General features: G+C 39.4%; 1 protein-coding gene across 4 annotated transcripts in view; it reads left to right on the forward strand.

Moving 5' to 3' along the window:
* The window catches only part of LOC135222612 (E3 ubiquitin-protein ligase Bre1-like), a 244141-nt gene that overhangs the window by 192945 nt on the left and 24364 nt on the right, over positions 1–26832 (forward strand). For all 4 annotated transcript variants that reach the window (XR_010316299.1, XM_064260707.1, XM_064260709.1 and 1 more), the window contains 4 exons: positions 805–943; positions 1147–1275; positions 9999–10190; positions 20740–20932. Coding sequence is in view for 3 of the 4 variants with exons in the window: in XM_064260707.1 (XP_064116777.1) it covers positions 805–943; positions 1147–1275; positions 9999–10190; positions 20740–20932 (653 nt within the window). In the remaining variant the exon portion in view is untranslated. The remainder of the gene's footprint in view (positions 1–804; positions 944–1146; positions 1276–9998; positions 10191–20739; positions 20933–26832) is intronic.

A 26832-nucleotide genomic window follows, 5' to 3' on the forward strand; every position in this document is an offset into this window, starting at 1 on the left:
TCTGATTTATTTTATATTTTATGATATCTAATTCACAATTTTTTTTATTAAATGTATTGCATGTACTCATTTCAAATAATTATTAAGTAACCATTAATTATAATAAAAAAAAAAAAAAGCTTCCAAACTTCTGTTTACATCCAGCACTTACGAGTACCGAACAATCGCCAAGCAATCACTTTTCCTAGTACACAGTAAGCCATAAATTTTCATTCTCTCTCTTCAACTACTGAAACTACCAAACAGTATACGTAATAACCATTCATTTCTATTCTTTATTCTATCTTTACCTAATTTTTTTTTTATTAAATGTAATGCATGAATAAGTTTTTCAATTTACAGCATCCTTTTACCAATTGAATACATAAAGCACAAGGGGTAGATGCTGACCAATAGGAGAGCAGGATCTTATGGGGTGACTAGCATCAGGAACCAATGAGAGAGCGGGAGGATGGTGGCGAGTTTACTCAGTTGGCGGGGCGCTAGTTTTAAAATAGTTCTCGGTGGTCCGGGCGAATCTCAGAACTTTGCAGTAACAACCTTTCGTAACTTGAGCAATTTTCGTATGTAGAGCCGTAAAATTTTTTGTATTTGCTTTCGTATCTTGAGTTTTTCGTAAGTTGAGCCTTTTGTATGTCGAGGTACCACTGTATATACTTTTTCTCTTTTATATAAAGGGCTGTTTTTAGTTCATAAGCTAGAAGCTAAAGCGAACTCTTCTTATCAGTTTGTTTGGTATAAATTTTTGACAGTTCCAATTTACCATAGCTATGGTTTTTAACCAAGTTTATTTGTACTAAATAGAAAGGCAGTCAATGAATATCGTGAATTGAAACTGCTGCTAGATATGTACAAGGGTGTTGGAAAGGAGCAGCGAGATAAAGTACAGCTCATGGCAGCAGAAAAGAAAGCAAGGCAGGAAGTAGAGGAACTTAAAGCCCAGGTTTGTTGCTAGAAAATATGTAACTGATACAACTTACAGGTATACATTATAGTGCAAAAAATTCTGTAATACAAATGAAATGTTTATACAATACAGTCTTGGTGTATGGATATTGATTCATTTCAGTAAAATGGTATTTATTTTTTCTCAATAGTCACTTAAGTATTGTTATATAACTAGGAAAAATGGTATTGTAATTTTAGGTAAAAAAACTTCAAGAAAGCAAACGAGAAGAGCGGAAGAAACTTGCAGATGAAGAGGCAATTCGTAAGATTAAACAGCTTGATGAATCTGTTCACCAGTTGCAGAGACAAGTGGCAGCTCAGAAACAGGTATCACCTGCATGCTTTGTAAAATTTTTTTATTTTTATTACTTGAGTACGTATATTGAATTCAAGTAATCAAAATGTAAAATTATGTACTATACCAAAATAATTCTAAGGGAATGTAAGTTGCTGAAAAATAGAGCATACATTATAAGTACTGAAGAATTAAGATAAATATGAGATTGCCACAACCATAAAAAAAATGTTATTTTATTTTAAAATATATATTGTGGTATTCTTATATAATATTTGTTAATAGAAGTTCACAAAACTTGGAAAAGCCTTCATAATCGGGTTATGTTGTTAAGGGAAGGGACACGCCAACTGCCGAACTTTGAGGAGGAAACTAATTTTAGTTATTAACAGTTTTAACTGTTTTATGTCTAAATAAGCATATCCTGAAACTATAATGCTAAGAAAAATATTATTAGGTTTATTAACACTAGTTCATTTCTTGTGTGACACTGTGAACCACAATCTGTAAAAATAACTTAAAAAATGTCTGTAATTCAGGATATGATCAAGTAAGCTGTACTCGAACACTGTTTTGTGTGTAAATAAACATATCCAGAAATGTTATTTTTAAGAAATTATGTTTAGATTGGTTCATGGACAATTTTGGCACTGTGAAAGACAGATTGTACAAAATTTTAAAAAGCCCATCAATGATCCTGGGTAGGATCAAGTTTGAGTTATACACTCTTATAGACAGTTTTATTTGTAAATAAACATATCTTCAAATGTTACATATTGCAAAAAAAAAAACTTCAGATTGGTTCATGGACAATTTTGTTTATTGCTTGTACAGCACTGTGAACAAGAAGTTGTACAAAAAAAAGCATGCAACACAAGTATGAAATAAGTTGAAACGAAAATATAATTGTTACCCCCTAAAATATCTTATCTCTATGGGATGTGCCAGAGAAAACTGGGTATAACGATGTAGGAATAATTTGTTCAGTATGTCCAAATTCAGGATTTTTGAAGGTCCAAAATTTTTTTTGTTGCTCTTTTCTCAAAACTTACTTGTTGTTCATATACAAAACAAACCTTCGGTCTTAACATTAGGATAATACTAACGCCAAGCTGGAAAGCCGGTAGAATTAATAAAAAAAAATTGTGATCCAGGGACTATTGTAGTTCCCAGCATGCCCTGGGCGTCCCGTGACTTATCAGTTACTTTCGTACCCCCTTTAAGAGAGGACTTGATTGCTATTTATCTCTTTAAAGCCGGTTCAGTTTGACCGTTTAATTTCATAATTTTCCTTTTTTCTTTCTCTGGGTGATCTCAGTATGGGTGTGATCTGTTAGGTGTGTGTAAGTTGTGAGATATGGAGAATTTTGCTTCACCAGGGGAACTTTCTTTGGGATCTTGCAAGAGACAAAGGAAATACCCTGGAGTGAGTGGGTTACCTTGTTCAAGATTCCTAACATTGGTCTCTATGGATCCTCACCCAACATGTAGTAGGTGCAGAGAAAACGTATGTACTATTGCCAATCCTTTTTCAGTTTGTTATGGTTGGTCGGTAGAACAATATATGAAGCTTTATATGAAAGGTCAGTACCAAAGAAAGTCGACGCCGCCATCTTTGGATGACCAAGCATCTTCAGTTTCTATTGTATCAGCTATACATCAGACTGCTTTATATGTTTCATCACCTGATTTTGATGTTTCCCATACCCTGGAAGGGTTTTGGGTAATTTTGTACGCAATTACGCTCCGTCGTTCTTAGCAGGAAGAGGGGAAGCATCTCCATCTTTGTCCCAGATTTCAGCCCCCAATGCACAGAGGATGGAAGGAATGTGGTCGGCGTTAGGCCTATCAGGCGTACCAACCTTGGAAGGGTTGCTATCGCACTATATGATGTCGCACTTCCCTCCGGGTCCTTCGACTATGAGTGTCCCGCATCCACTTGGACAGCAATGTATGGGAACGAACCCTATGGCAACGGCAACAACACTAATGTTTCCAGCTATGCAGAATTTTGGAATCAGTTTTGCAGCACACACAGGGGTACCAGCAGTAGCTGCTCAGCGTCTCCCATCAAGCGTGGTGACGTCACAGCCTACTGCCTCTCTCACATCCTCATTGCCTCCGGAGAAGAATATGCTTTCAGACTCAGTAGTGCATTAGTTCGTCATCGCAAAGCTTAATGACTTCACCGCATGTACCAGTCAAGCGTTGGAGGCTAAGAGACTTCGTGACTGATCCTCGTGCCAAGAGGAGAAGATTAAATTCTTCATCTTCGAGCCAGGACTGTCACATCCCTGTCAACAACAAAGTGAAGAAGGCAGTGGCTGGTAAAGGTAATGACAACGACCGCCGCCATTTACATACATCCGTATGGATGAAAGGGTTGACGGCCACTGGAATGGCGGCTGAGACGATGATGCCAGTGGTGAGGACAAAACCGTTAGTAGATACACTACTGCCGTTGGGGAAATCAACAGTAAGCGGACATCAATCGGCAAAGAACGGTTCTTCTGTAAGACCTTTTAAAATAAGAAGAAAGGATGAAAAAGCTTCCATTAAAATGTCAAATAGTAAAGAGTTGGTAACCCATCCGGATACACTGATGGAAGGAGCTGTTCGCATCGACGCTAGAAGATCAAGGTCAGCTTCCCCCACGGCCATGGGGAATGATAGAAGCATTTAGGCGGTCGCATCCACCTGGTGGCTATTCAAGATCGAGCCAACAACAGCCGTCGGAGATCAAAGATGCCGCGGTCACGGTCGGACGGCCATGACGCACACAAACATTTGTCAAAGGATAGGAGTGAAGTAATTTCTCCTGCGGTTGAGCAGAATTCTTTGAAATCGGAGGAAGGGGAGAATCAGGAGTTTCTGGCTTTGTATGCGGAGGTGATTGACTTGTTTCATCAATTCAATAATCTCTCGAGGTCTGAAACACCTGCCTGTATAGCTCCTATGGGAATTGACGTGCTATTAGGACTAAAAAATGATACCAAGTTGTCATATGAATGACCATGCTCAAGTCATGCGGTCTGTGTTACAACATGTTAATGCAGTGATAATTCTTTAAGATCAAAAAGATCATTCAAGTTAATTCCTCCACCATTACTGAGACATAGAAAATATTATGTGACACCTTTTGTTCCATTATTATCACGACAAATCAACCCAGATGTGGTAAGGTTAAAACCTGGATTAACCTTGGATCAGGTAAAGATGGAATGCCAATTGATGACTTGTCAGGAGGCTTTTGTCTTTCAGACTTCTTCTTGGTTAGACCTTTGGTCAATGGCAGTAGCTAAAATTACATCCTCAGAATCAACAAGGAGACTAGTGGATGAGGCAATGTTTATCAGATTGCTTCAATCTGGTTCAAAAGCAATTTCGTACTTGACAAATTTGAGTGCCAATGTATGGGCTAATATCCTGTTGATGAGGAGAGATGCAGCATTGGCTAGATTAAGCCGCACTATAGATTTGGATTCCCTATTAGCAATTCTGAATGGGGATATCTTAGAGTCGCAATTGCTGTTGCCAAAAGGTATACTAGAGGCTGCTATTGATAGAAGAAGAATGACTAATGATAGATTAGTCAAACAGTCAGTTAATAAAGCATCTGGAAGCCATGCTAATTCTAGTGAGGTAACACAACTCCAACAAATACCTCAAAAGAGACCAGGGAGACATAATCCCTCCCCTAGATCAGTAAGACCCGCTTCCCCAAAGAAGAAGTTAGCTCATTAGCCCTTTCACAATAGACCCAATAGAGGGAGGGATAGTAGGGGCAGAGGGAGAGGTTCAAGACGATAGGATGGGTGCCTCTCACCACTAGTCACACCAGTGGGGGGATGCCTGGCAAATCATTGAAGGGTGTGACAGAAATTTGGAGTGGAGCAGTGGGTGGTGGATGTACTCAGAGTCGGATATGTGATTCCCTTCAACTTTGCTCCACCCCTGATAGAACAACCATTACCACACCTCTCTTACTCTCAGGAATCTCAGAAATTTCTTATCCTGCAAGAGGAAGTGAAGAAGATGATGGAGAAGGGAGCTGTAGATCAAGTAACACTTCCTTCAAGGGGGTTTTACAGCCGTATTTTCCGTGTACCCAAGGCCAGTGGATATTGGAGGACAGTTATAGATCTGTCAGCATTGAATTTGCTCATAAGGAAAACCAAATTCAAAATGGACACTCCAGGGATGGTTCTAGCAGCAATCAGGGACAAGGATTTTATGCTGACAATAGACATGAAGGACGCATACTTTCAGATCCCAATCCATCAGTCTTCCAGGAAATTTCTCCGCCTGTCTTGCAGGGAAGGTTTTCCAATTCAGGGTCCTGTGCTATGGATTGACAACATCTCCCCAAGTATTTACAAGGGTATTCACTCTCGTGTTGACATGGGTACATACTCGGGATCAGGTTAATAAGATACCTGGACGACTGGCTGGTGATAGCAAAGTCCCGGGAAAAATAACTTTGGGACAGGGATATCCTTCTACAGTTTTGTCACTGCCTAGGCATTGTGATAAACCAGGAGAAGTCGAGTTTGGATCCCAGTCAGAGGCTGGTGTATCTGGGTATGATTATAGAGACAGTAAAGGCCAAAGCTTTCCCTTCAGACCAGAGGGTAGAGAAACGCAAACAAGTAGTGATTGTCTTTCTAGGAAAACAAACACAACCAGCAAAAGAGTGGCAAGTAGTCCTGGGAATCCTAAGTTCCTTGGAGAAGCTGGTGCTACACAGGAGACTATATCTTCGGTCCTTACAATGGAGGATGAAGGAGTTTTGGTCAACATCTGTAGATCACCCATACGAGCACATTCCCTTGTTGACAGAGGTGAAGAAATACCTACTGTGGTGGTTGCAGGACAGCAATCTGACAGTGGGAGTTCCCCTTCAGCAACCCTCTCCGGATCTCCTGCTGTTTTCGGATACGTTGCTCAAAAGTTGGGACGCGCTCATGGAGGAACTTGTGATTTTGGGGAAGTGGAATCACAAGGACAGGGAACTCCATATAAATGGGCTAGAGCTAAAAGCAGCCTTTCTAGCACTACAGGAATTCTAGGAGAGAGTGAAATAACAATCAGTGGTATTGATGTCAGACAACACCACAGTAGTATCCGTATCCTATGTAAAGAAGCAAGGAGGCCTGGTATCTCGTCAGTTACACCTGATGACAGTTCAACTTCATCAGTGGGCTGTAGACTGCTTAGTAGACATCAGGGCCAGATATATTCCAGGGAAAAGAAATGTAGCCGACAAATTGAGCCACAGGGACCAGATTCTAGGAACAGATTGGTCCTTACATCAGGAAGTGGTAGACAGAATGTTCATCTTGTGGGAAAGGCCAATCATAGACCTCTTCTCAACCAGGTACAACAAAAAATTGGAAGTACAGTGGACCCCCCGTATTTCCGTTCTCCGGATATTCGCGGACTCACACATTCGCGGATTTCTCTCGGGAACGTTTCCCCGCATTATTCGCGGAAAATTCTCGCATTCGCTGTATTTTTCTATGAGAAATATCTACAAATTCCTGGTTTTTTTTATAAATTTCATCATAAAATGCACTTTTTGTGATAAGACTTAAAAAAACCAAGTATGAAAAATTTTAGTGGTTTTTCTTGTGTTTTAACTATCAAAATAGGCTGTTTTTAGCCTTTTCGTAGGGGTTCCAAACATTCGCGGATTCTAACTATTCACGGTGGGGGGGGGGGGGGGGGGGGGGGGGGGGGGTCTGGTACGCATCCCCCGCAAATACGGGGGGACCACTGTATATTGTTCAATAGTCCTGGATGCAGAAGCAGTAGCAGAAGATGTTCTACAACACCCATGGGACAATCTGGACGTATACGTAGTTCTTCCGTTTTGCCTGATCAGTTAGGTTCTGAACAAGGTGATGCGGTCTCGGAACCTCAAGATGACTCTGGTAACCCCATTGTGGCCAAAGGCAGAATGGTTTCTGGACCTGTTGGAACTTCTAATGGATGTGCCGAGACATTTCTTCTCCATGGGAAAAGGGCTATGTTAATGAAGAGTTTTGAGCAGTCCTGTTCCCCGAAGGAACTAAAAGCTCTAGATTGGGATTTAACCATGGTACTGAGCAACCTTACAAAACCTGGTCTGTTCCCAATCTCCGGGTAAAGGTTATAAGCTACATCAGTTGGTACATAATTACAATCATTGGTTATTGGAATTATCATACCAAATTTATATAGAATCAGTATCTGTAAGATTTTAATTTGTTTGACAAAGCTCACCATCACAAAAGAGTAATTCTCATATTCCTGTTGGGAAAAGTAGTGTCACAATTTTTTCAGCACCTGTGATGCCACTACTGGCAGAATAATACCTGTTGGAAGTAGCGGCACTGAAAAGATCTCCAATATTAAGGATAACTGGGGACTTTCTATATCACAAAATCCATTTAGCTTGATCATAAAATATTACAAAGGAAATACTGGCCTTTAGTAAACACTAAGGCCCATAAGTCAGACTTCATTGGGAACTACTATCAAGGCAATATTTCTTAAATATGAAGTTAGACTAACCCGGTTTACCATTTCAGTGACCTCAAATTCTATATCTATGTTAAAAAAGCCACTGACATGAGTTCCAATAACAAAATTGCCATATATTATTGCATTAATGCTAATTTTTGCTTTGTTTGAAAATAAAATAGCACAGCAATAACAGCCTAGCTTAGCAATCTATTCCTACTTCTTTTCTTCTAGGAGACCTTCTGGCTCCCAATGTTAACAAATAGAAGCTTACCCATTAGATTTTAAAGAACTACAACTTTTCATTTGGTTTTAAAACTGTATACTTTGATTTAGTGGTGGTACAATGAATGACAAATGCTGTGACAAACCAGGGTGTACTGAGGAAGATAGCTGACTTATTCACTGTTGTCACATCTGTGCAAGTAGGATAAAGAAAAAATTGAGGTACCTAGTCGTCGTAGACAGGAGATACAGCCCTCTTGTCCTGAGTCCTTTATATTCTATCACTTGCCAACTAGCACTTCTGGCCAAGACCAACTAACTATAAAGTATACTATGATATTGGTTTAATCTGTTTTAGGAAGCCCTGGGAGATGGGAGGGGACCATGAAAGTGTAACTCCTTTGAGGAAGAACAGCAGCTACGCTATCAAAATTTTCCATAGTCATGTTTAAGTATACAGGCAGTCCCCGGTTATTGGCAATCTGGTTTTATGGGACTTGTCTAGCACCATAAAATCTGCAATACATGGCGCCATAATGGGACGAGTTCCAGTTATCGGCGCCATAAGGGTGCTTAGGGCATGCCATAAGGGTGCTTATGGTGCTGATAACCGGTTATCAGTGCCATAATCGCTATTATGACACCATAAATCACTGTAGGCATTATGTACAAATAATTTTATGAGAGCAGGAGGGAAAGTTTGTCATGAAAGTCAGACTTTCAAGTTTTAAAAGAGGCATACTCATCATACTATATTATATAATTCTTGCTATAGTGGTTTTATCAGCAGATTGGTTAGACATTTGAGTAGCCCACATAATTCACTCCCTAAGTATAGTCTGCAGAGTAACACTTAATAGTTTTAACATGTTTTATGTGAAAGTCCTAGATATGATTGGCTACAAATGTCAAGCTTTAGAAAAAAAATCAAGTTAGAGAAATTTTGTCAGAATGTCCATTTTCATTTCACTTACTTATAGTAAAACTTTTAAACCTTATCAGGCCAGTTTCCACAGGACTGGCCTGAAGGATTATTCCTTTTTAAAGATAAGGATTAATTCTCAAGGCCATCATTGTAAGAATTAAATTAAATAAAGGTAGCCCTGTTGTTTGTTTGGCTACTTAATAACAATAATGTATGCAGTATAACCACATATTTGCCCATAATCAGTTTGTATTTGAATTCACTTTTGTAAAATCAAGGTACAGACTGTACACAATAGTACTACCTAATTTTTCCCCTTTGTCACAAAGTTTGTTGAGGCCATAAAGTTCTCTGGGCTCATTTTCAACAAATAATCTTTTTACTGTATATTCTGTTCTTCAAACAAAATTATTAAAGAATTTCATGTAATAAGTCTAAGTTCTCTGATAAAATATGGCTATTTACACTTTATTATTATTATTATTATTGTTGTTGTTGTTGTTGTTATTGTTGTTATTTAGTCTGAGTCATGAAATTGGTACCTTTCTTACCAAGCGGTTTAGCTAAGCTAAATAAAATCAGAATGCCAAATGCTTGACTCCAGGTAAATGTTTTTTCTTAGCTGAATAGTCATGAAGCTTGTACGTGGGGAACCCATTCTTTTCTTTTCATATGTTAGAAAAGAAGATAGGCACTAGCTTCATGCTTATACTGATCAGATATTTGAAATGGTTAGAAAGTAAGATATCATTGGAAGAAATTTATATTTGATACAGTTTGCATTATTTTGTTTCATTGTAATTACCATAACAAAATAAGCTTAGAGAGCCTAAAAAAGAAAAATATTTTTGGTCTCTGTGTTGCCAATTAGTAATAAATAGTTCGAAAATAAATACAAAATCTGTTGATTCAATTTTATGAAAAACTGAACTTATTGTACATGCAAAAAAACAAATTTAAAAACTTGTTGATTAGGATATCTTCACTGCAAAAATTTAAGCTAATTTTCAGCTGTATTATAAATAACAGGTAAAGTATCAGCATTTTAAACATGTAACTTTTATTTTACCGTAATACCTTTAAACCTCTTCAAATCTGTAGGAGGAAGAAACCCTGCTGAATGAAATGGAAGTTACTGGACAAGCATTTGAAGATATGCAGGAGCAAAATATTCGACTCATTCAGCAGTTGAGAGAGAAGGATGATGCTAATTTCAAGCTTATGTCAGAGCGTATTAAATCAAACCAAATTCATCAGTTAGCCAATGAAGAAAGAAATGTTTTACAGGAACAGGTAATTTTAATTTTTTCTATTGTTGTATGGCTTTTGAACCAGTTTTTGTATCTGTTTTTACCTCATTAGATTAATAATAATTGAATTTCATGCTGTATTTAATCTTACCTCATTTTTTATTATTGAATTCCATGGTTTTTTGGGTCCTTTTAAAAAGACTGGTGTCTTGCTTATACTGAAAAGCAGGTTTTCCATAGGTTAATGCTAACAGTATGGTTTCTGTTACAAATTAGCTGATACTTTTGGTTTTTGTATTGCTTTATCTTTAATTTCCTCCAGATCCTTGCCCCATTGCTGTTTTTTTAGGGGTCTTAATAGGATAACAGCTGAGAGACAGTGTCCCAGTGCTTTTATAACAAAAGACATCAAGGTCCTGGAAGCCTTGTGCCTCAGCTGCTGACCTGAAAAATTCTCTCTTAGTAGCGTGTTCTTTTCTTTATGAGGAAGACTAAAATGAATTGGATTGTGCCCTTGAAAGTATGATGGGGGATAGCATTGGACAGCTTGCCTCTCCACCTATAAAACGAGTACCTGACATGGCAGAGTGAGGGGGGAAAACTTTACTGTCAAACCTTTCTTTGTGTTTGGTCCAACCATGATTGATTACCTTTTAGGCATTTAAGGGAGGGGTATAGGTGGTTCATCCAGAACAGCTGCTGTTTTAAATGTAGTAACATTGCTCCTTTCCTTTAGGCTCCTCATAGACAGAGGGGACCCTTCCTGTAGTAATTTTATTTTTCATTATTATGAAATATAAATCCATGACCTTATACCTCTGACACCCCCTTAATTCTCCTTGTGGATTCTTCTAATCAAACAAAATTTTTAAAAACAACCTTGTGAGTTACACATAACAAGAAAAGCTAAATTTAGACAGGATGCAACCTTGACCCATTTTGATTCTTTTTTTTTTTTGGAAATGTGAACTGACCAAGACTTAGTATTAGACAGTGAAAACCAAGTATCTTGTCTAAAACTTGAAAACTACCTGTTGTAGAGGCATTCAGCAAACTAAATATCTTCACTAAAATGAAAACTACCTGTTAAATAAGACATCCAACAACTGAAATGACTTTTAGACAAAAACAAAACATGGTTGGTCAAAGCAGCTGCCTAAAATTAGTTTTACCATGCTATATAATCTTTATAGATAATTCAAAAAATAAGAGTAATGAAACATGACACAATGAACAGAGCATAGTGTACAATCATTTGTTCATATGCACAACAAACCTTCAGTCTTAACAATAGGATAAATCTTCTAGTGCCAGCTGGAAACCGGTTAAAAAGCAATCAAAGATTGCAGTGCAAGAAATTTGTGGCATCTGGCAATTCATGCATATAAGAGGTGGTGTGTGATCACCAACCACACTTAAAAAAAATCCATAACGCACTAGTCTTTCTTCAACCTTTCCAAGCCGGTTTTTTTGCTTAGCCTGTGATTTAATTCTGCTCTTTGCATTTCTGAGTGTTTGTGCTTGCTTGTGTGTTATCATTGATTCCCCCAAGGAGTCTAAGCCCCATCAACACGTGTCCAGGCCTTTCAGGGTTCCCATGCTCGAGATTTTTGGGCTTCCTACTTGACTGACCCCATACCACTTGAAGTAGGTGCTGTTCTAATTTTTGCAATGTCACTTAAGATGCCCTGTCTCCTTCCTTCTCTTCCATTGATTTGTCTTTGGAAGTATCGGGAATTGAGCTGGGTAATTTTGTGTATAATGCTGCCCCCCTCTCTCTCTCGGGAGGTAATCTCCTGCCCGGGAGAAAGGAGACAGCTTCATCTTCTTCCTTTCCTCAGAAACAGATTTGCAGAAGATGGTGGCTGTGTGGGCTTCCTTAGGCCAGGTCTGTGGAGTACCACCTCTTTGGAAGACCTATTGTCACATTTCATGTCAGCTCTCCTTCTTCCAATGGCTTCCCTAGCAGTCACCCCCCCTCCTCCTGGTCTCCATTACTTTGGGTCTCGTGTGCTGCCACCTAGTGGGACGCCATCAGTAACTATGCCACATCCTGGGACGTCACTCCCAACATCTCTCTGTCTCTGACATCAGAAGCTGACATCAATCCCTCCTCCTGTTGCCATGACATCACATCCAGCTTCGTGCATGACATCATCCCAGTCGATTGTCAATCCATCGGAGGCATTCTTTCAGGCTGTGATTGAAAGGCTGGACTCTGTTTTTCGTGAGAGGTATTGTGGAGTTTCTAGCAAGAAGCATTGTAGGTCAAGAGCTCTTTCCCCTTTTCCATCACCCTCTCCTCCTCCTCATTCTTGAGTCAGGCGGAGGATTCAGGACTTTGTTGCTTCATCTTCTGAGAGTGAGATAAGGTGTTTCATCATCTTCCCAACAAGGACGTGACTCTCCTCTTCACATACGTTGATGTGTGGTAGTTTGTGATAATATTCCTCTGCTCAGAGTCCTAAAGCTAGTTTTTTTGTCGCTTTAGCTTGTTCAAGTTCATCGTAAGGATGATAGGTTCAGATTAAGAGGTCGAAGGTGGCTCTCTATCAGGTAGCTGATTCAAGCTTTCTAGGAATACTCCTCTTCCAGAGTCTACAGCTCCTTCACCCGTTCTTCATCCCCACGGATGTGTTCTTAGTGACAGATGTGAGGTTGTTGTCGGTAGTGAACATGAGACTGTTGTTGATTGTCTCTCTCTCTCTCTCTCTCTCTCTCTCTCTCTCTCTCTCTCTCTCTCTCTCTCTCTCTCTCTCTCTCTCTCCATAGTAGTGCTTCTTCACGCCCAGCCCCTGAGGGAGGGGTCTCCAGTGGCCGCAGGAAAGGAGGAGACGTCTCGGCTGTCATCCTTGCATCGTCGATCTTCAGTGCTGGATCCAGAGGAGGGGGAGGGTCAGTAGTTTCTGTCTTCTTTCTCATTGGTTATTTATCTCATTCATGAGTTCAATAATCTTTTGGGGTAGACTCTGACTCCGTCTTCTATGACCCCTACAGGCATAGAGGCCTTCTCAGCCCTAGGTAGGGTGCTAAAGCTTCATTTGAGCTCCCATGTTCTGGACATGCTTAATCAATTTTGCAGCATGTTAATGCTTTGATCTCGGGACGGGAGAATTCCCTGCTTTCAAAAAGATCATTCAGGCTTCTTCCCCTCCTCTCGTGTGGCATAAGAAGTACTACTTGATTAATGTGGTTCAACTGATGTCTCGGTAGCTTAATTCGGATGTGATCCTTTTGAAGCCTGGCTTGACCCTGGATCAGGTAAGGGCTGAGGGCCCTTCGTTGACTTTTCATGAGGCCTCTACCTCGGAGTCTACTGCTTCTTCCGCCTTTCAGACTGTCATGGGTGGACTTGTGGTTGTTGACAGTGGCCAGGATAACATCATGTCGTTCTGAAGGAGGTTCTGTCAGCTCACCTTCCTTCATCTGGTTGCTTCAGTCTGGTGCTAAGGCCATCTCTTATGTGGGCCATCTCAATGCTAATTTATGGTTCCAGCCTGATAAGAAGGGATGCAACCCTGTCTAAGGTGACACGTTCAGTAGATTCTGGTTCCTTGTTGTCACTTTGGAATGGAGACCTCCTTGCTTTGTAGTGTGGTAAGCTGAGAACCTTCCCTCCTGCAACTCATGGAATCTCTATGGTTGCCATTGCTCACAATTTCTTTGACAGTAATTATCAAAATTTACAATAACAGAAGAAATATTGCTTTTTCTTGTATGGATCAATGTTTTTGGCTGATTGAGTTACGTTTACTAATTACCCTGTAACTACGAAAGTTAAGAGAATTTTGACAAAATATTTTGTTCACGCATTCTCCATTGCCTTACAAAGCTCCATGAATTTTTTCATGACTGCATTTTTCGCCCTATACCCCCATATATAGGGGTACCGGCCGGCCCCCTTTAGGCCTTTTTTGGATGGGATAGGTGAACTGGCATATGTCTCAGTTCATCCTTTGGGAAGGAATAGACAACAGGGTATCCATTTTTAATAGCTGCAGGGATAGGGAAGGAATCGCTGAAGACCAAATTAGTTTCCTCCTCCTCTCACTATAAACTCACTTTGGGCAATTCTGCCTTCTTCCCCAGTCTTCCTTCTGGGCTCAGGGGAGGAAAAAGTATCCTTTATGGCAACAAAGATTCATTTTTGTTTACCAAAGGGAGTGCATTCCCTCCACTGTATTCAAGATTCTTAAGTCTTTGTTTTAGCTCATCGACCCCTCGTGTGCCAAAGGTTCCTGGACCTGTTCACTCAAGTGGGCAAACACTTTGTTGTAAATACTCACTTTGGGCAATTCTGCCTTCTTCCCCAGTCTTCCTTCTGGGCTCAGGGGAGGAAAAAGTGTCCTTTATGGCAGCAAAGATTCAATTTTTTGTTTACCAAAGGGAGTTGTGCATTCCCTCCACTGTATCAAGATTCTTAAGTCTGTTTAGCTCATCGACCCCTCGTGTGCCGAAGGTTCCAGATTGGACCTGTTCACTCAAGTGGGCAAACACTTTGTTGTAAGTACGGTGTGGTACGGAATTACGTTATTTTTTCCGTGCCTATTCCGTACTTATTTATTCCAATGTGACTTTGACTTTTTGATAGGGTAACCTAATTTTTTCCCTAACGAATGTTGTAAGAATTTTAAGATACAACTGTATCTTTCCCAAAAATTCAAATTTTAAGGAGATTCAAAGGAACTTTGAATCTCCTTAAGGAAATTCAGAAGAAATTGGCATTAAGATTTTATTATGTAGGAAAGATAATTTTTATATAGCTAAAAAGATTAAATCTCTATACTGAGTCTGAGAGTGCATAATGAGAAACATGCTTACATGGCTACATTAATACACCACAGTGGAACAGTACAGTACAGTACAGTACAGTACAAAGAAAACCACTGCATGTAAGCTTGACGGATGTGGATATACACATACAGACCAAAATTGGGATCTGACCTTCATGCAAAGCCTTTGATTGATAACTTGAAAACGAAACACCTGGAAGACTACGATAAGGCAATAGATGAAATTGAAGAGAAGCAAGCACAGATGAGAAAGCTTGGAGAGAGTGAGCAGATTATAACTTTTCCTGTAAAATTGGAGAATCCTCCTCAAAGATACCCAAACTACTTCATGTTAGCAAAGAGGATATCCAGAATCTAGCTGTTGAAGCTGTAACTGTGATTGGGTTGCCCTTATCAGTCTTCGAAAAGTCTCGGATCTCCAAAATGATAGCACGATCACTGACCATGAAAAATATGGAGCCAAAAATGTCTGATGTGAAAGCCGAATTTTCTCATCGCATGGTTTGTGTGAAGAGATCTTTGTACACGACGTAGATACCAGTTCATTGGAGTTGATTTCCGAGCTATCATCGATGGAAACTTGTAAGTCGTTGCTGCTACCATGAAGGAAATGACAGAACGAGCAACTGGTAAAGAAATCTGTGCAATGCTGGTTACATGTTTACACAAACTGGGGGATCAAAGAATAGCAAATATATATCTTAGCAACTGACAATGGCTCAAATGTAGTAAAAGCAGGGTAGATCATGTGAGAAAAGACCAGACTAACACCTGAGAATAATGAAGAGGACTATAGAAGCAATGATGATGACAATGAAAGTAATTATGACGTAGATAACCTTGCGTGAGGACGAAATAAGTAGGGTGGCTGAGTTAAATGAGATCCTACGGGGAGTAATAGTACATACAGCAGCAGAAGGTGTTATTTCTGTAAAATGTGCAATTCATACACTTCAACCAAGTGTACATGGTGTTATCAGTACTAATACTCAAATAAAGAAGGTTCTAGGTGCAGTACGTAAAGTGGTCAAAACAAAACAAAAAAGCTTTGCCAAAATTAGATTGTGAAACTCAATGGGGATCCACGTATGATATGCTAGAGCGAGTGGTTGTCAGCAAATCATTTTTGGACTAAATAGCTTTGACTAAGGAGTCGCTTATACTACTAGATGACGAATGGGAAATCATTAATGATTTGTTACACAGTCTGAAACCTATCTATGAAGCAACAAAGACTCTTCGACTTCGAAATCTCATAGCTGGGCAATTCTTAGGAGAAGGATGAAGTGCAAGGTAGGCACTGCTCTCCAAGGAATCAACTCACTTCACTTGCAGTACTTCACACTATGGAGAAAAGAGAGGAGGCACTTCTGAATAACACAGCATATCTTTCTGCTGTATATTCTGATCCCAGGTTTCATTGTCTTTTTAAGTAGCCACAGAAGATAATAGCTCAAAAGCATCTATGCAAATTGTGGAGAAGGATGTCAAAAGTGAAAATAGAAAAAAGTTAAACAAGGCTATAATGCATGATGCAATACTTTCTGACAACAAAGAACACTGTCTTCTGCATGTCGAGGATAGAACAGGTGGAAATATAGATGTGATTGAGCAGCCAGTGTAATAAAATGGTAAACCTACTTGAAAATGAAAATGTTAAATCTCTCTCTCTCTCTCTCTCTCTCTCTCTCTCTCTCTCTCTCTCTCTCTCCTAAGTGAGTATTGAAACTAGAGGAGGAATTGCTTGCAAAGATAATATTACTGATTCATTTTCACAGAAGTGTATGGCAGAGGTACGAAATCAGGTACAAAATTACGGTATGAAATTTTCTTTTATCGTACCAGTACGGTACAGTTCTTTAGGTATGGTACGAAATTACGGTACGATATTTTTAAGCTATTCGAATTATGATATTTTTTCTGTACCGTACTGCCACCCTTGTAGATGCCCTAGTAAAGGAAGTTCTATGGAAGGGTTTTGCTTTCCTTTCAGGAATTCTCTGCCACTTCAACTTTGTCATACAGAGCATCCTAGAGAAGATTAGAGAAGGCAGCATTGTAGGAAATCAGGTACAGGCGGCCCGCGGTTAACGGTGCAATCACTCAACGGCGAATCGGTTTTACGGCGGTCGTCAAAAATATTCATTAAAAAAATAAGGCTTTTAAAGGTATCTTTACAGCACAAATTTCAGTTAACAGCGCCGCTAGCGCCGTTGTCTAACGAGTTCATACATTTGTAGAAATGCCGTTCAGACCATAAAGGTTATTTAAATTATATTAACAAATTTTATGGAGAGTTATTACGTAAGTATTAGGGTAAAATATATGCCTCTGACGCTGTTCTATGCCGAAAATATCGAGTTACATAAGTGCAAATTTAGCTATGGATGTGTCGATTTATAAATGTTCATGCTTTTGTTTAAAATGTGTATGAAAATGTATTACGTGAAAGGCATTTTTATTTCTGTACAGAAATATGATACAAAGGCAGCTTTTGAAACTGCCCTTCACGTTATCAAATACGATGTTTTTTCATGTTCTTTCTTGTAAGCTGCCGCCTGCCGCTCTTCCGAGAATATCGATTTAACAAAAAAAAGTTGCAAATTAAAGCGACTTCCGACTGTTGTCGATTTTATAAATGTTTATGCTTTTATGTTTAAAATGTGTATGAAAATGTATTTACGAATTAAGGTATTTTTAATTCTGTGCAGAAATATGATAAAAAGGCAGCTTTTGAAACTCCCCTTCAAGTTATCGACTACGATGTTTTTTCAAGTTCGTTCTTGTATGCCGCCGTCTGCCGCTCTTCCGAAAATATCGAGTTAAAAAGAGTGCAAATTTAGCGATCGATGTGTCGATTTTTCAAATGTTTATGCTTTTATGTTTAAAATGTGTATGAAAATATATTACAAAAAGGTATTTTCATTTTTGTACAGAAATAAGATACAAATTAAGGCAGCCTTTGTAACTACGCTCCACGTTTCAGGGGATGGTTTTTCATGTTCGTTCTTGTCCGCCAGTTCCGAAAAATGCATTGTTATTTTATTAATTATGCATCTTTTCCATAAATCCTTTAAAAAGTTATACATTATTTCACTGTATCCAAGAATATTGTATGTATTCTCATATTATTGTATTTTAAAATACTACGGCAAACTTAAGCCCGTATTCCGCGGAGCGGCCAATGTTGTTTGAAATCAGCTGATGAATACGAGTTTGTTTCACCATAACGTAATTCTGAGCGAATGCTCTCGCTTCTAGTTAGCATAAACGAATATCTATATACTTTGCTTATATGAGACAGTTATTTTTCCTTATACAGCGTGTTTTTAGGTGGAAAATTTATTGAATATGTCTCGTTGTGAATGTGAACTACTATTTTTTTTCGTTAACAGATTACGTTGGCGGCATGTTTATTGCGTAAAAAATTACGTGATTCCGTTCGCAATAATCCTTTATATGTATAATCGTAATACGAACTTTACGTTATTTATCTTATATCGGGGTGAAACCAACAGTAAAATGTGTTCTTTCAAGCACAGTAGTTTTGATTAAAATGATTTTATCCCAATTTTATCTACAGTTGTGTGTGATGGCAGACGTTTACTGCAGTTTTATCCTTGTTGCCGATGTACGATAATAGTCATTAGCAGCTTGAACAGTTTTCTCAGCTTCAGTTATAACTAGGTTTAAATTTAACGGTATATTTCCCGATTGCTCTTTAATCTATATTGATTTCTGATCTATAGCGAATAAAGTTATTACAATAAGATATCTCAGTTCTATTCTATACATAACGCCATTTATAACAAATATGGTAATGTTGCACTGTGGTACGATGATCGAAATACAAGCCAAACAGATGTTATCCAGTTCGGTTGTACTTAGAAAAAAAAAAGTCGTTTCTCGTTCGGTTGTTCATGGCTGTACACGTTCACGCAATGAGTATAACGTTAAAACCATACTTTCATCATTCTCTTTTGCTGTTATTGAACTTATGTAACTAGAAGATGGATAAAGTTAGGCCATTGTTGATCTCTCATAAAATCGGACTATCGTAAGACTAATGATCGTAACCTGAACACTACAGCTACCTGTACACTGTATAAACTTTATTATATCTTTACATACTCTAGACACCCACATGTACTGTACAGTAAATTCTATAGTACTATACTGCATAAATATAATTTTACTTATTGCGCCGTTGTGGGATTACGGCGCCTTTGACTGGTCTAGAGTTTCGAAAGAAGGTGTGTGGCGGCCGTAGGCTTTAAAATCGCTCAGCGTCGAAAATCGCTTGGCGTCGGTGGCCAGGAACGGAACCCCTGCCGCTAACCGAGGGCCGCCTGTACCTTGCTGGCTTTTTACATAGGTTAGTCTTAGTGCTAGATGGGAGTCGGATGACAGTCCTAGACATGTACAGGCTTAACCACTTTGGCCTTCTGTTTCCCTTTTTTCCATATTGTCACCCTCCGTGGTCTCTAACCACCATTGAGAAGGACATAAATGTTTACAGGATGCATGAACGATGCGTACTCTCGTGTCCCCATTCATCTACTTTCTAGAAATGCTTACTCGTTGTTTTTAGGGGAAAAACATACCAATGTTGAGCTTTTGGTTTTGGGCTCAGTTCCTTGCCTCAAGTATTTGCAAAGGTGCTATTCCTTTCATGTATGCTTTCTTATTAGGAGTAAAATTACTTCTAATTCTGGATGACAGGACCTTTGTGAAATCCAGGGCCCGGGTATGCGTGAGGACAAGAGTGCCTGTACTAGGCTTGACGAAGCCCTGTGCTTAATAAAAGGTCAGAGGTCATCTCTGTAACCTACGCAAAGTGACCTAACTGAGCATGGGGATTGATTCTGTTCTGTTCAAGGTTTTCCGACACGAGCTTGAGTAGATAATGTATTGTTTATCATGAGAGAATTATCTGGGTGCATTCCTCTTAATGCTGGTTGTTTTGTCTAAACCACTTGTCTTCTGTTGAGATGTTACCTCTTCAGTTGCATTGGCATGGAGGGAGACTTGGCCAGACCTTGAGTTGTAGCGCAGAGTTAAGAACAGAGCTTTTTCCTTCATTGGCCGTTATCTCTAGTATTGCTTTTCACAGGGAAGTCCCTAGAGTCCTTGAACCTAGACCTCTCACTGTATGCAGTTACCTTAGACAAGGAGTGGGGGTTGAGATTATTGGTAACCAGTCTCTTCAAGGTGTGGTTGCCAGTAGAAACGAGCTTTCTCATTAAGGACAAAGGAGTTGTTGGCTAGCCAGAAGAGATTTAAGTACCCTCTCTAGCTTATATTAGAAGGTAGGGTGCATAAATTCGGAACCTTGGGATCCATCATCAGAACTTTAGCCTCTGGACAATGTAGAGAAATATTGTTCATATGCCTCATTTGTTTGGTGGACACATGAAATCATCCAGGACAGGTACTCTTACCATTTGATCTCTTTGTTGCTGAGTTGAATCATTGTCTCCCAAGTTCTGGGCCCTCAAGCCTGGGCAGTAGATGTTGGGATTCATAATTGGACAAACTTATTCATGTATGCCTTCCTTATGTTTCTGCTGTTGAAGGGGGTACTCTAGAGTTGAGGACTACATGCAGTGCACAATAAAGGGGCATTTGCACCTTGTTGGCTGAAGTTGGTGCAAGGTGCCATTGTACAGAGGAAAGGCAGTGTATATGGCTAATGGGTTGTAATGAACAGTTACATATTAATAAATCTAAGAACTGGAGAAGCCCGAACTTAATTTTATTGTGATTGTGAAATAATTTGTTTTTTCTCATCTTTTTCAGACAAATACTTTAGCTACTCAAGTTGAAGCACAAAATCAGGTTGTCCGTAAATTAGAAGAGAAAGAAAGACTACTTCAGAACAGCTTAGCAACCGTTGAAAAAGAGTTGACTCTTCGTCAACAAGCTTTAGAAATGCATAAAAGGAAAGCAATAGAGTCTGCTCAGTCAGCAGCAGATCTCAAACTGCATTTAGGTAAAGGACTGCACATTTTTAAAGTGATTTTTAAAATTTAAAATTTTTTATTCTTTGCATGAAATATAATATTGAGAGTATACTGGAATAAAGTATGAAATCATATGTAAACTTACACTCACCTTTGAAGGAAGCTAAATTAAATTTACTATAAATACATAATATGTATAGGTGTTACTTTCATAAGTTTATGTATAAAATATTGAAAAAAAGTGGAATTATCTGTCTGTTATCACAAGCTTAAAAAAACTTACAGTATGTTGGCAGTTAGCCTGTCAGCCATTTGCAATGAGTGGATGTAAACAAAATCATAGTGCTGGCCTGTAGCAGTAACACATAAACGTTTCTTTATGATAAATTTCCGTGAGATTTGCTTGCTCTATTACATGATAACCCTTGACTTTCCCTTTAAGGGCGCCTTTCCCCATTGCTCTCTCACACTCAGATGCTGCCTTCTCGTATCTAATTAAATAGTCGCCATCTTTTCACTAGATTCTCTTCTTATTAGAATGTATCTTTTTATTGTGCCGTAATTCTCCATTACCGAGTCTTTTACATATGCTTTATCTAGTTTGTGTAGGATTATGTTTGGACCCTCTGTATCAGTAAGTATATCTCTTATCTAATCTTTCACAAGTTCTCGGGCTTTCCCTTTTAGGCTCATTCTCATTTCTATCGGCGGATGTTTTGTATCTTCTCCATACAACAATAGCCAATCTTCAGCTTGACCTTTCCATTCTTCTTGTATCCCGCTAAACCTAGGACATTCCCTTCTCCATATAGTCTCCCTTTGTTCACTGTCGTATCCAGGCATCTTTGATCAACCACGCTCTGCTACCAGTTTGAATTTTAGCCTAGCCTAACCCCTTTTATTTACACAAATGAATAATCTATCCACCTTTACGCGTTCTCCAACTCCAGTATACTCCAGAAATCACTTTAGATCAACAGCACAACAAGACTTATGACCCAAAAACTCCTACCAGACAGAGAGCTCTCCCCTACCAACCAAACACCACCAGCACGTGCCTTCTACTCCCCCGTGTTATTGTTTACATCCCCCGATGCTGCCGCCATCTTGTCTATGACGTCACAACACAATTTAAATACATCAACAGACACCTAGGATCAACCATATGCTGTCCATATGTACCAATAACAATTATACAATATATAATCAACGGGGACTGCCTGTATGAAAATATATTAATGCCAAGGCAGAGCAAATTAGATATTAAAGGACATTTGTAGCTTAATGAGTGCATATAATCACAGTGATGTGATAAAATTTGTAAAATGGCTATGTGCAACAAAAACACTACAAAGTTATCAAGGTCGAGGTGGGTTGATGCCAACTCTGAAACAACAAATACCTGAACGTGACAGGGATTTGTAGGTGAGAGGCGGTGTTAACTTGTACCTCTCATGATAGCCTTTATTGGGTAAAGAGCTTCACTGTATGTCCTAATTTCTTGGTTCCGTGGTTCGACCCCATAAGCCAACGAATTTCCTATCAACTAAAAAAATTCCCCTTTGGTTAACATACATGAAAATATGTTAATATCAAGGTAGAGGGAATTACGTAGATATTAGAGGACATTTGTAGCTTAGTGAATGCATATGAATCACAGTGATGTGAAAAAATTCATATAAGTATATATATGTATTTGTGTACGGGGAGTCCCTGTTTATCAGCGGGGTTCCGTTCCCGAGGGGGTGCTGATGAGCGAAAACCGCCATTAACCAAAACTCGGCGATTTATGGGGCCATAGTGGCGCTTATGGCACCGATAACTGGTTATCGGCGTCATAAGCACCATTATGGCGCCTCTGTCAGGTATGTTATGGCATGCCATAAGGCACCATAATTAGGTTGCTGATAACTGGAACTCAGCCTGTTATGGCGCCATAAATTGCCGATAAATTGGCGCTAGACAAGGGCCATAAAACCGGATCGCCGATAACTTGGGACTGCTTGTGTATATATGTTTGTGTGTATTTAGGTAGATAGAGGGATAAGGATATAAATAGATAAGTACTGAAAAAGATAGATAAACAGTTCATGTATCCACTCATTTCTTTGAGTGATAAGACTTTGTAATTACCCCTAACAATGGGGTCATTCACAGAAATCATAAATGAATGCTGAATTTCCTAGCCTAATCTTTCCCATGTTCAACATTCATATAATTTACCCACTTGGTCATGTTCCTCAGCCTCAGTATAATCCAGCTTAAGACATTAAACAACAAAACAACCAGACTTGCAACCCACAAAATTTGACATAAAAGAAGGCTCTCACAACTAACCACCAAAACAAAATAGCCTCACCGGGTCCCTGGTTTGTTTACATTTTGCACACCAAGCTGCCGCCATCTTTTGGTCTGTGACATCACAATGCAACAAATTCCCAAGACACCCTACAAAATTATACATGTTTCTCATACATTGAACAATGTCCAAACTCACCAATGCAGAAAACAAAAACCAAACTTAAAAATGATATATACAGGCAGTCCCCGGGTTAAAACGGGGGTTCTGTTCTTGAGACGCGTCATAAGCTGAAACATCGTCAAAAATCCTAAGAAAACGTTACTTTTAATGTTTTGGGTGCATTAAAAACTATGTAAACTGCTTTCTTATTGCATATTTCATCTGAAAAACCTTCAAATATTGATCATTTTGCATTTTTGGTGTCATATTTCTTGTGCCAGATCAGCGTTGTAGGCGTCGTAGCCCTGGAAATAATTTCTGATGAATATAATTGAAAAGTGCCTTAACCTTGGAACGTCGTAAGCCGAACCCGACGTAACCTGGGGACTGCCTGTAATCACTCTCATTTCCTTCTCCCTCCCCTCCAAACTCTTCTTATCCTAATCTCCTTTATTCTCCAATTCTTTACCCCCTACATAATTTCTAATATTTTCCCCTGAAACTCCTGCTTTAGTTAATACATCAGCTATTTGATCATTTCCTTTTTTCAATCTCACCTCCTTTATTTCTCCAGATTCTGTTGTTTCTCTTATTGCTGCAATATCGATTTTTATCTCATACTGCCTATCCCAGTACTCTATTTTATTGCAGTCATTATTGTTTTACTATCACTATTGACCAATGCTTCCAATTTAATTTTATTCCTCCTACTATCTCTTCCCACAAATGTTTGAAATATATCAATCCTTCTATGGCCTTCCCCACATTTGGAGCTTCTGCTTCAGTGGTGGATTTTGCTACTCTCCTGGATTAAGTCCAGTGCGTGGCGGAGTGTTGTAACTCAGCGAGACGGAGAGGTTAGAAGGGACCAACTGTATGTTCCGGTCCACTGCTGGGTGGACTAGCACCTTTCCGCTGGATGCCAGGACTCCGGTGGTAAAGGAGCCCTAGTAAGGTGGGAAAGAGCGAGAGGACATACAGACTCAGGCTAGCAACGGAGCGACGGGGTAGCAACAGAGGGGGGAAAGGCCAGTCCCCCCCCACGTTACCATCCGGCCGGACCGAGAAGCCGGAGAGGTCGAGTCCAGTCTGGGTCTGTCCCGTCCCTCTACTCCCTCCGCCTGGGGGGAGAGAGGGAGGCAGGCTCGGGTATGCGGAGCGAGCAAGGGCAGACCGACCCACCCCCCCGACTCTATAGAAGAGCGGGAGGGGGGGAAGGTGACTGGACAGGCGTCCTGGCTGCCTCGTGTGGGATCACGTGGTGACCACGGGGCGGTAAGAACAAAACAGAGACAACTAAGCCTAGAACACACCAACTGATCAGAGAGATGCTATCGGGAAGCAACCGAACTGATGAGCGGTAGCATATAGGCCCAATGGACCATAACCAACTGATCAGAGAGATGCTATCGGGAAGCAACCGAACTGATGAGCGGTAGCATATAGGCCCAATGGGCCATGACCTAGGCTAAGCAAGCCAGACGCCTAACTAACCTAAACAAATATCATAAATAATTCAAATGAATAATAATAATGAAAGAAAGAAAACAACATAGTAGGAGAAAAAATCCAGGAGTGTACGACTAACCCGAAGGCAAGTCTACCACTCAAAGCTAGCCGAGGCCGATACTAAGAGCCGTGGCTAGGGTCTGGATGGAAGGAGCCTACATAAGGTAAAAGACATGCATGCATGACAAAACCGTGTAGACCGTACCCTAAACAAAGCGGATAATTAAAATAGAGCGTACATAAATAAGGGGATGTTCTGGGTATGGGTGACCAAGAACGAACCCACCACGAGGCAGAACCATGCTGCCATGCTTCCGACCTAGAGTTCGTATTTATACCTAAAAAACGGCAAATACGGGCTCAGGGCCGGAAATAACCAACTAGCAATAAACATTGAGTACTTAACTTAGCTGCTGCGATGGCTGCACGCTCCATGGTAAATAAATCCAAAGAAAAGGGCACAAAAAACACAGAGTAAAAAAGGGCACGTGTGTATCGTGTGCGCTAACTGAAAAGGATGGCCACCAGAGGCGCAGCAGTCGGCAGCATGGGATGGAGTAGTAGTAGTACTTGCTACCCACTCTGTGGGTCGGCTCTCCTCTGGGAGGGATTTTGTAGTGGGAGAATTCTATTGGCATTTGGCTCGTGGTAGTGGTCTCACTCGCCATAGTGTTCATACCGACACCCTCTTGGAGGGTGAGCGAGTCAGTTATACTGACCTTTTTCTTTATTTATTTATTCTCTGGTATGTGTTAGTACATTTACCCTAGAAATAATAGATTAAAGGATATTTCGCTGGCGACACGAGCCAATCGCCCAGAAATAGATTTTTCCTTACGTCAAAATCCCTTTTCTGGACTTTACCCTATGAGACTTCTCCTCATACCATCTGTCAAGGATATCACATAACCCAGTTCAGTATGGCCATCTTCCATATTTGCAAATGAAGCATCTGCATAGGCTTCCCAATAAATCTTTTCTTCTTCCAACTCACTTACTATAACTTTCATGTGCTTAGTTTTTCTCACTATTATGATAAGCTTTTTCATATCTTGGGTCGTTCCTTCTTCAAAAGCTTACTTAATTCACTAACATGTATGATATTTCTGACATGGTGTGTAGCAATACCCAATTCAACTTTCCTACCACTGATCTATATTCTGTTAATCCCTTTTGTCCTAAGTCCTATAACCTGTAAATCTTCTAGCTTCTGATTCTCTTATTGAATTTTTATACCATTAAACAAATTTTATTTTCCTTTTGTTCTACTATTAATTCTATATACTTAAAACTTACTTGCAATTTCCCTTTCAATTTCACAATGGTTTCCTTTAAAAATCATTCAGTTCTTCCATAGCAAAAATCATTTAATTCCTCCATAGCAAAAATCCTTTACACTTGTACACAAAATACCATTCAGTTTATTATCTTTTCTCCGAAAGAATATATTAGGTTCAGGTCTATTTCACTCACCTTAAATTAAGCTCCTCCACTGCTTTTACCACTTAACAATACCATGATTTTGCTATATTCATGAGCCCATAAGCAGTTTTCTTCAATTTCCATAATCCACTCTAACCATCTTCACTAGATGGTTTTAAATATAGTACATACTTCTCTTTGTACTTCATTAACTTGTAAATATGGGTTTTTATATCTAAATTCCCATTTTCAAACAAAATTTTTAAATTTCAGCATTTAATGAAGGAGCATCAGTTTCCCATTCAGCCATTTCTTCTTCAAAACCTCTAGCTACCAATATTGCTTTACATATCCTTTTTCCCCTCCTTTTACCTTTTCAATTACTACCCATCTTGTAAATGTAGCGTTTTGTCCAATGTCATTTACCTATATACCTTGTTTTCTTTCGAACTTTGAGTTCGTTTTCTTTATCTCCAATTACGCTTCTATTTTCAAATCCTAGAAAAACCTCTTCTTCATCTTCAATTTTTTTCTACA

This window comes from Macrobrachium nipponense, chromosome 8, assembly GCF_015104395.2.
Source record: "Macrobrachium nipponense isolate FS-2020 chromosome 8, ASM1510439v2, whole genome shotgun sequence".
Taxonomy (NCBI): Eukaryota; Metazoa; Arthropoda; class Malacostraca; order Decapoda; family Palaemonidae; genus Macrobrachium; species Macrobrachium nipponense.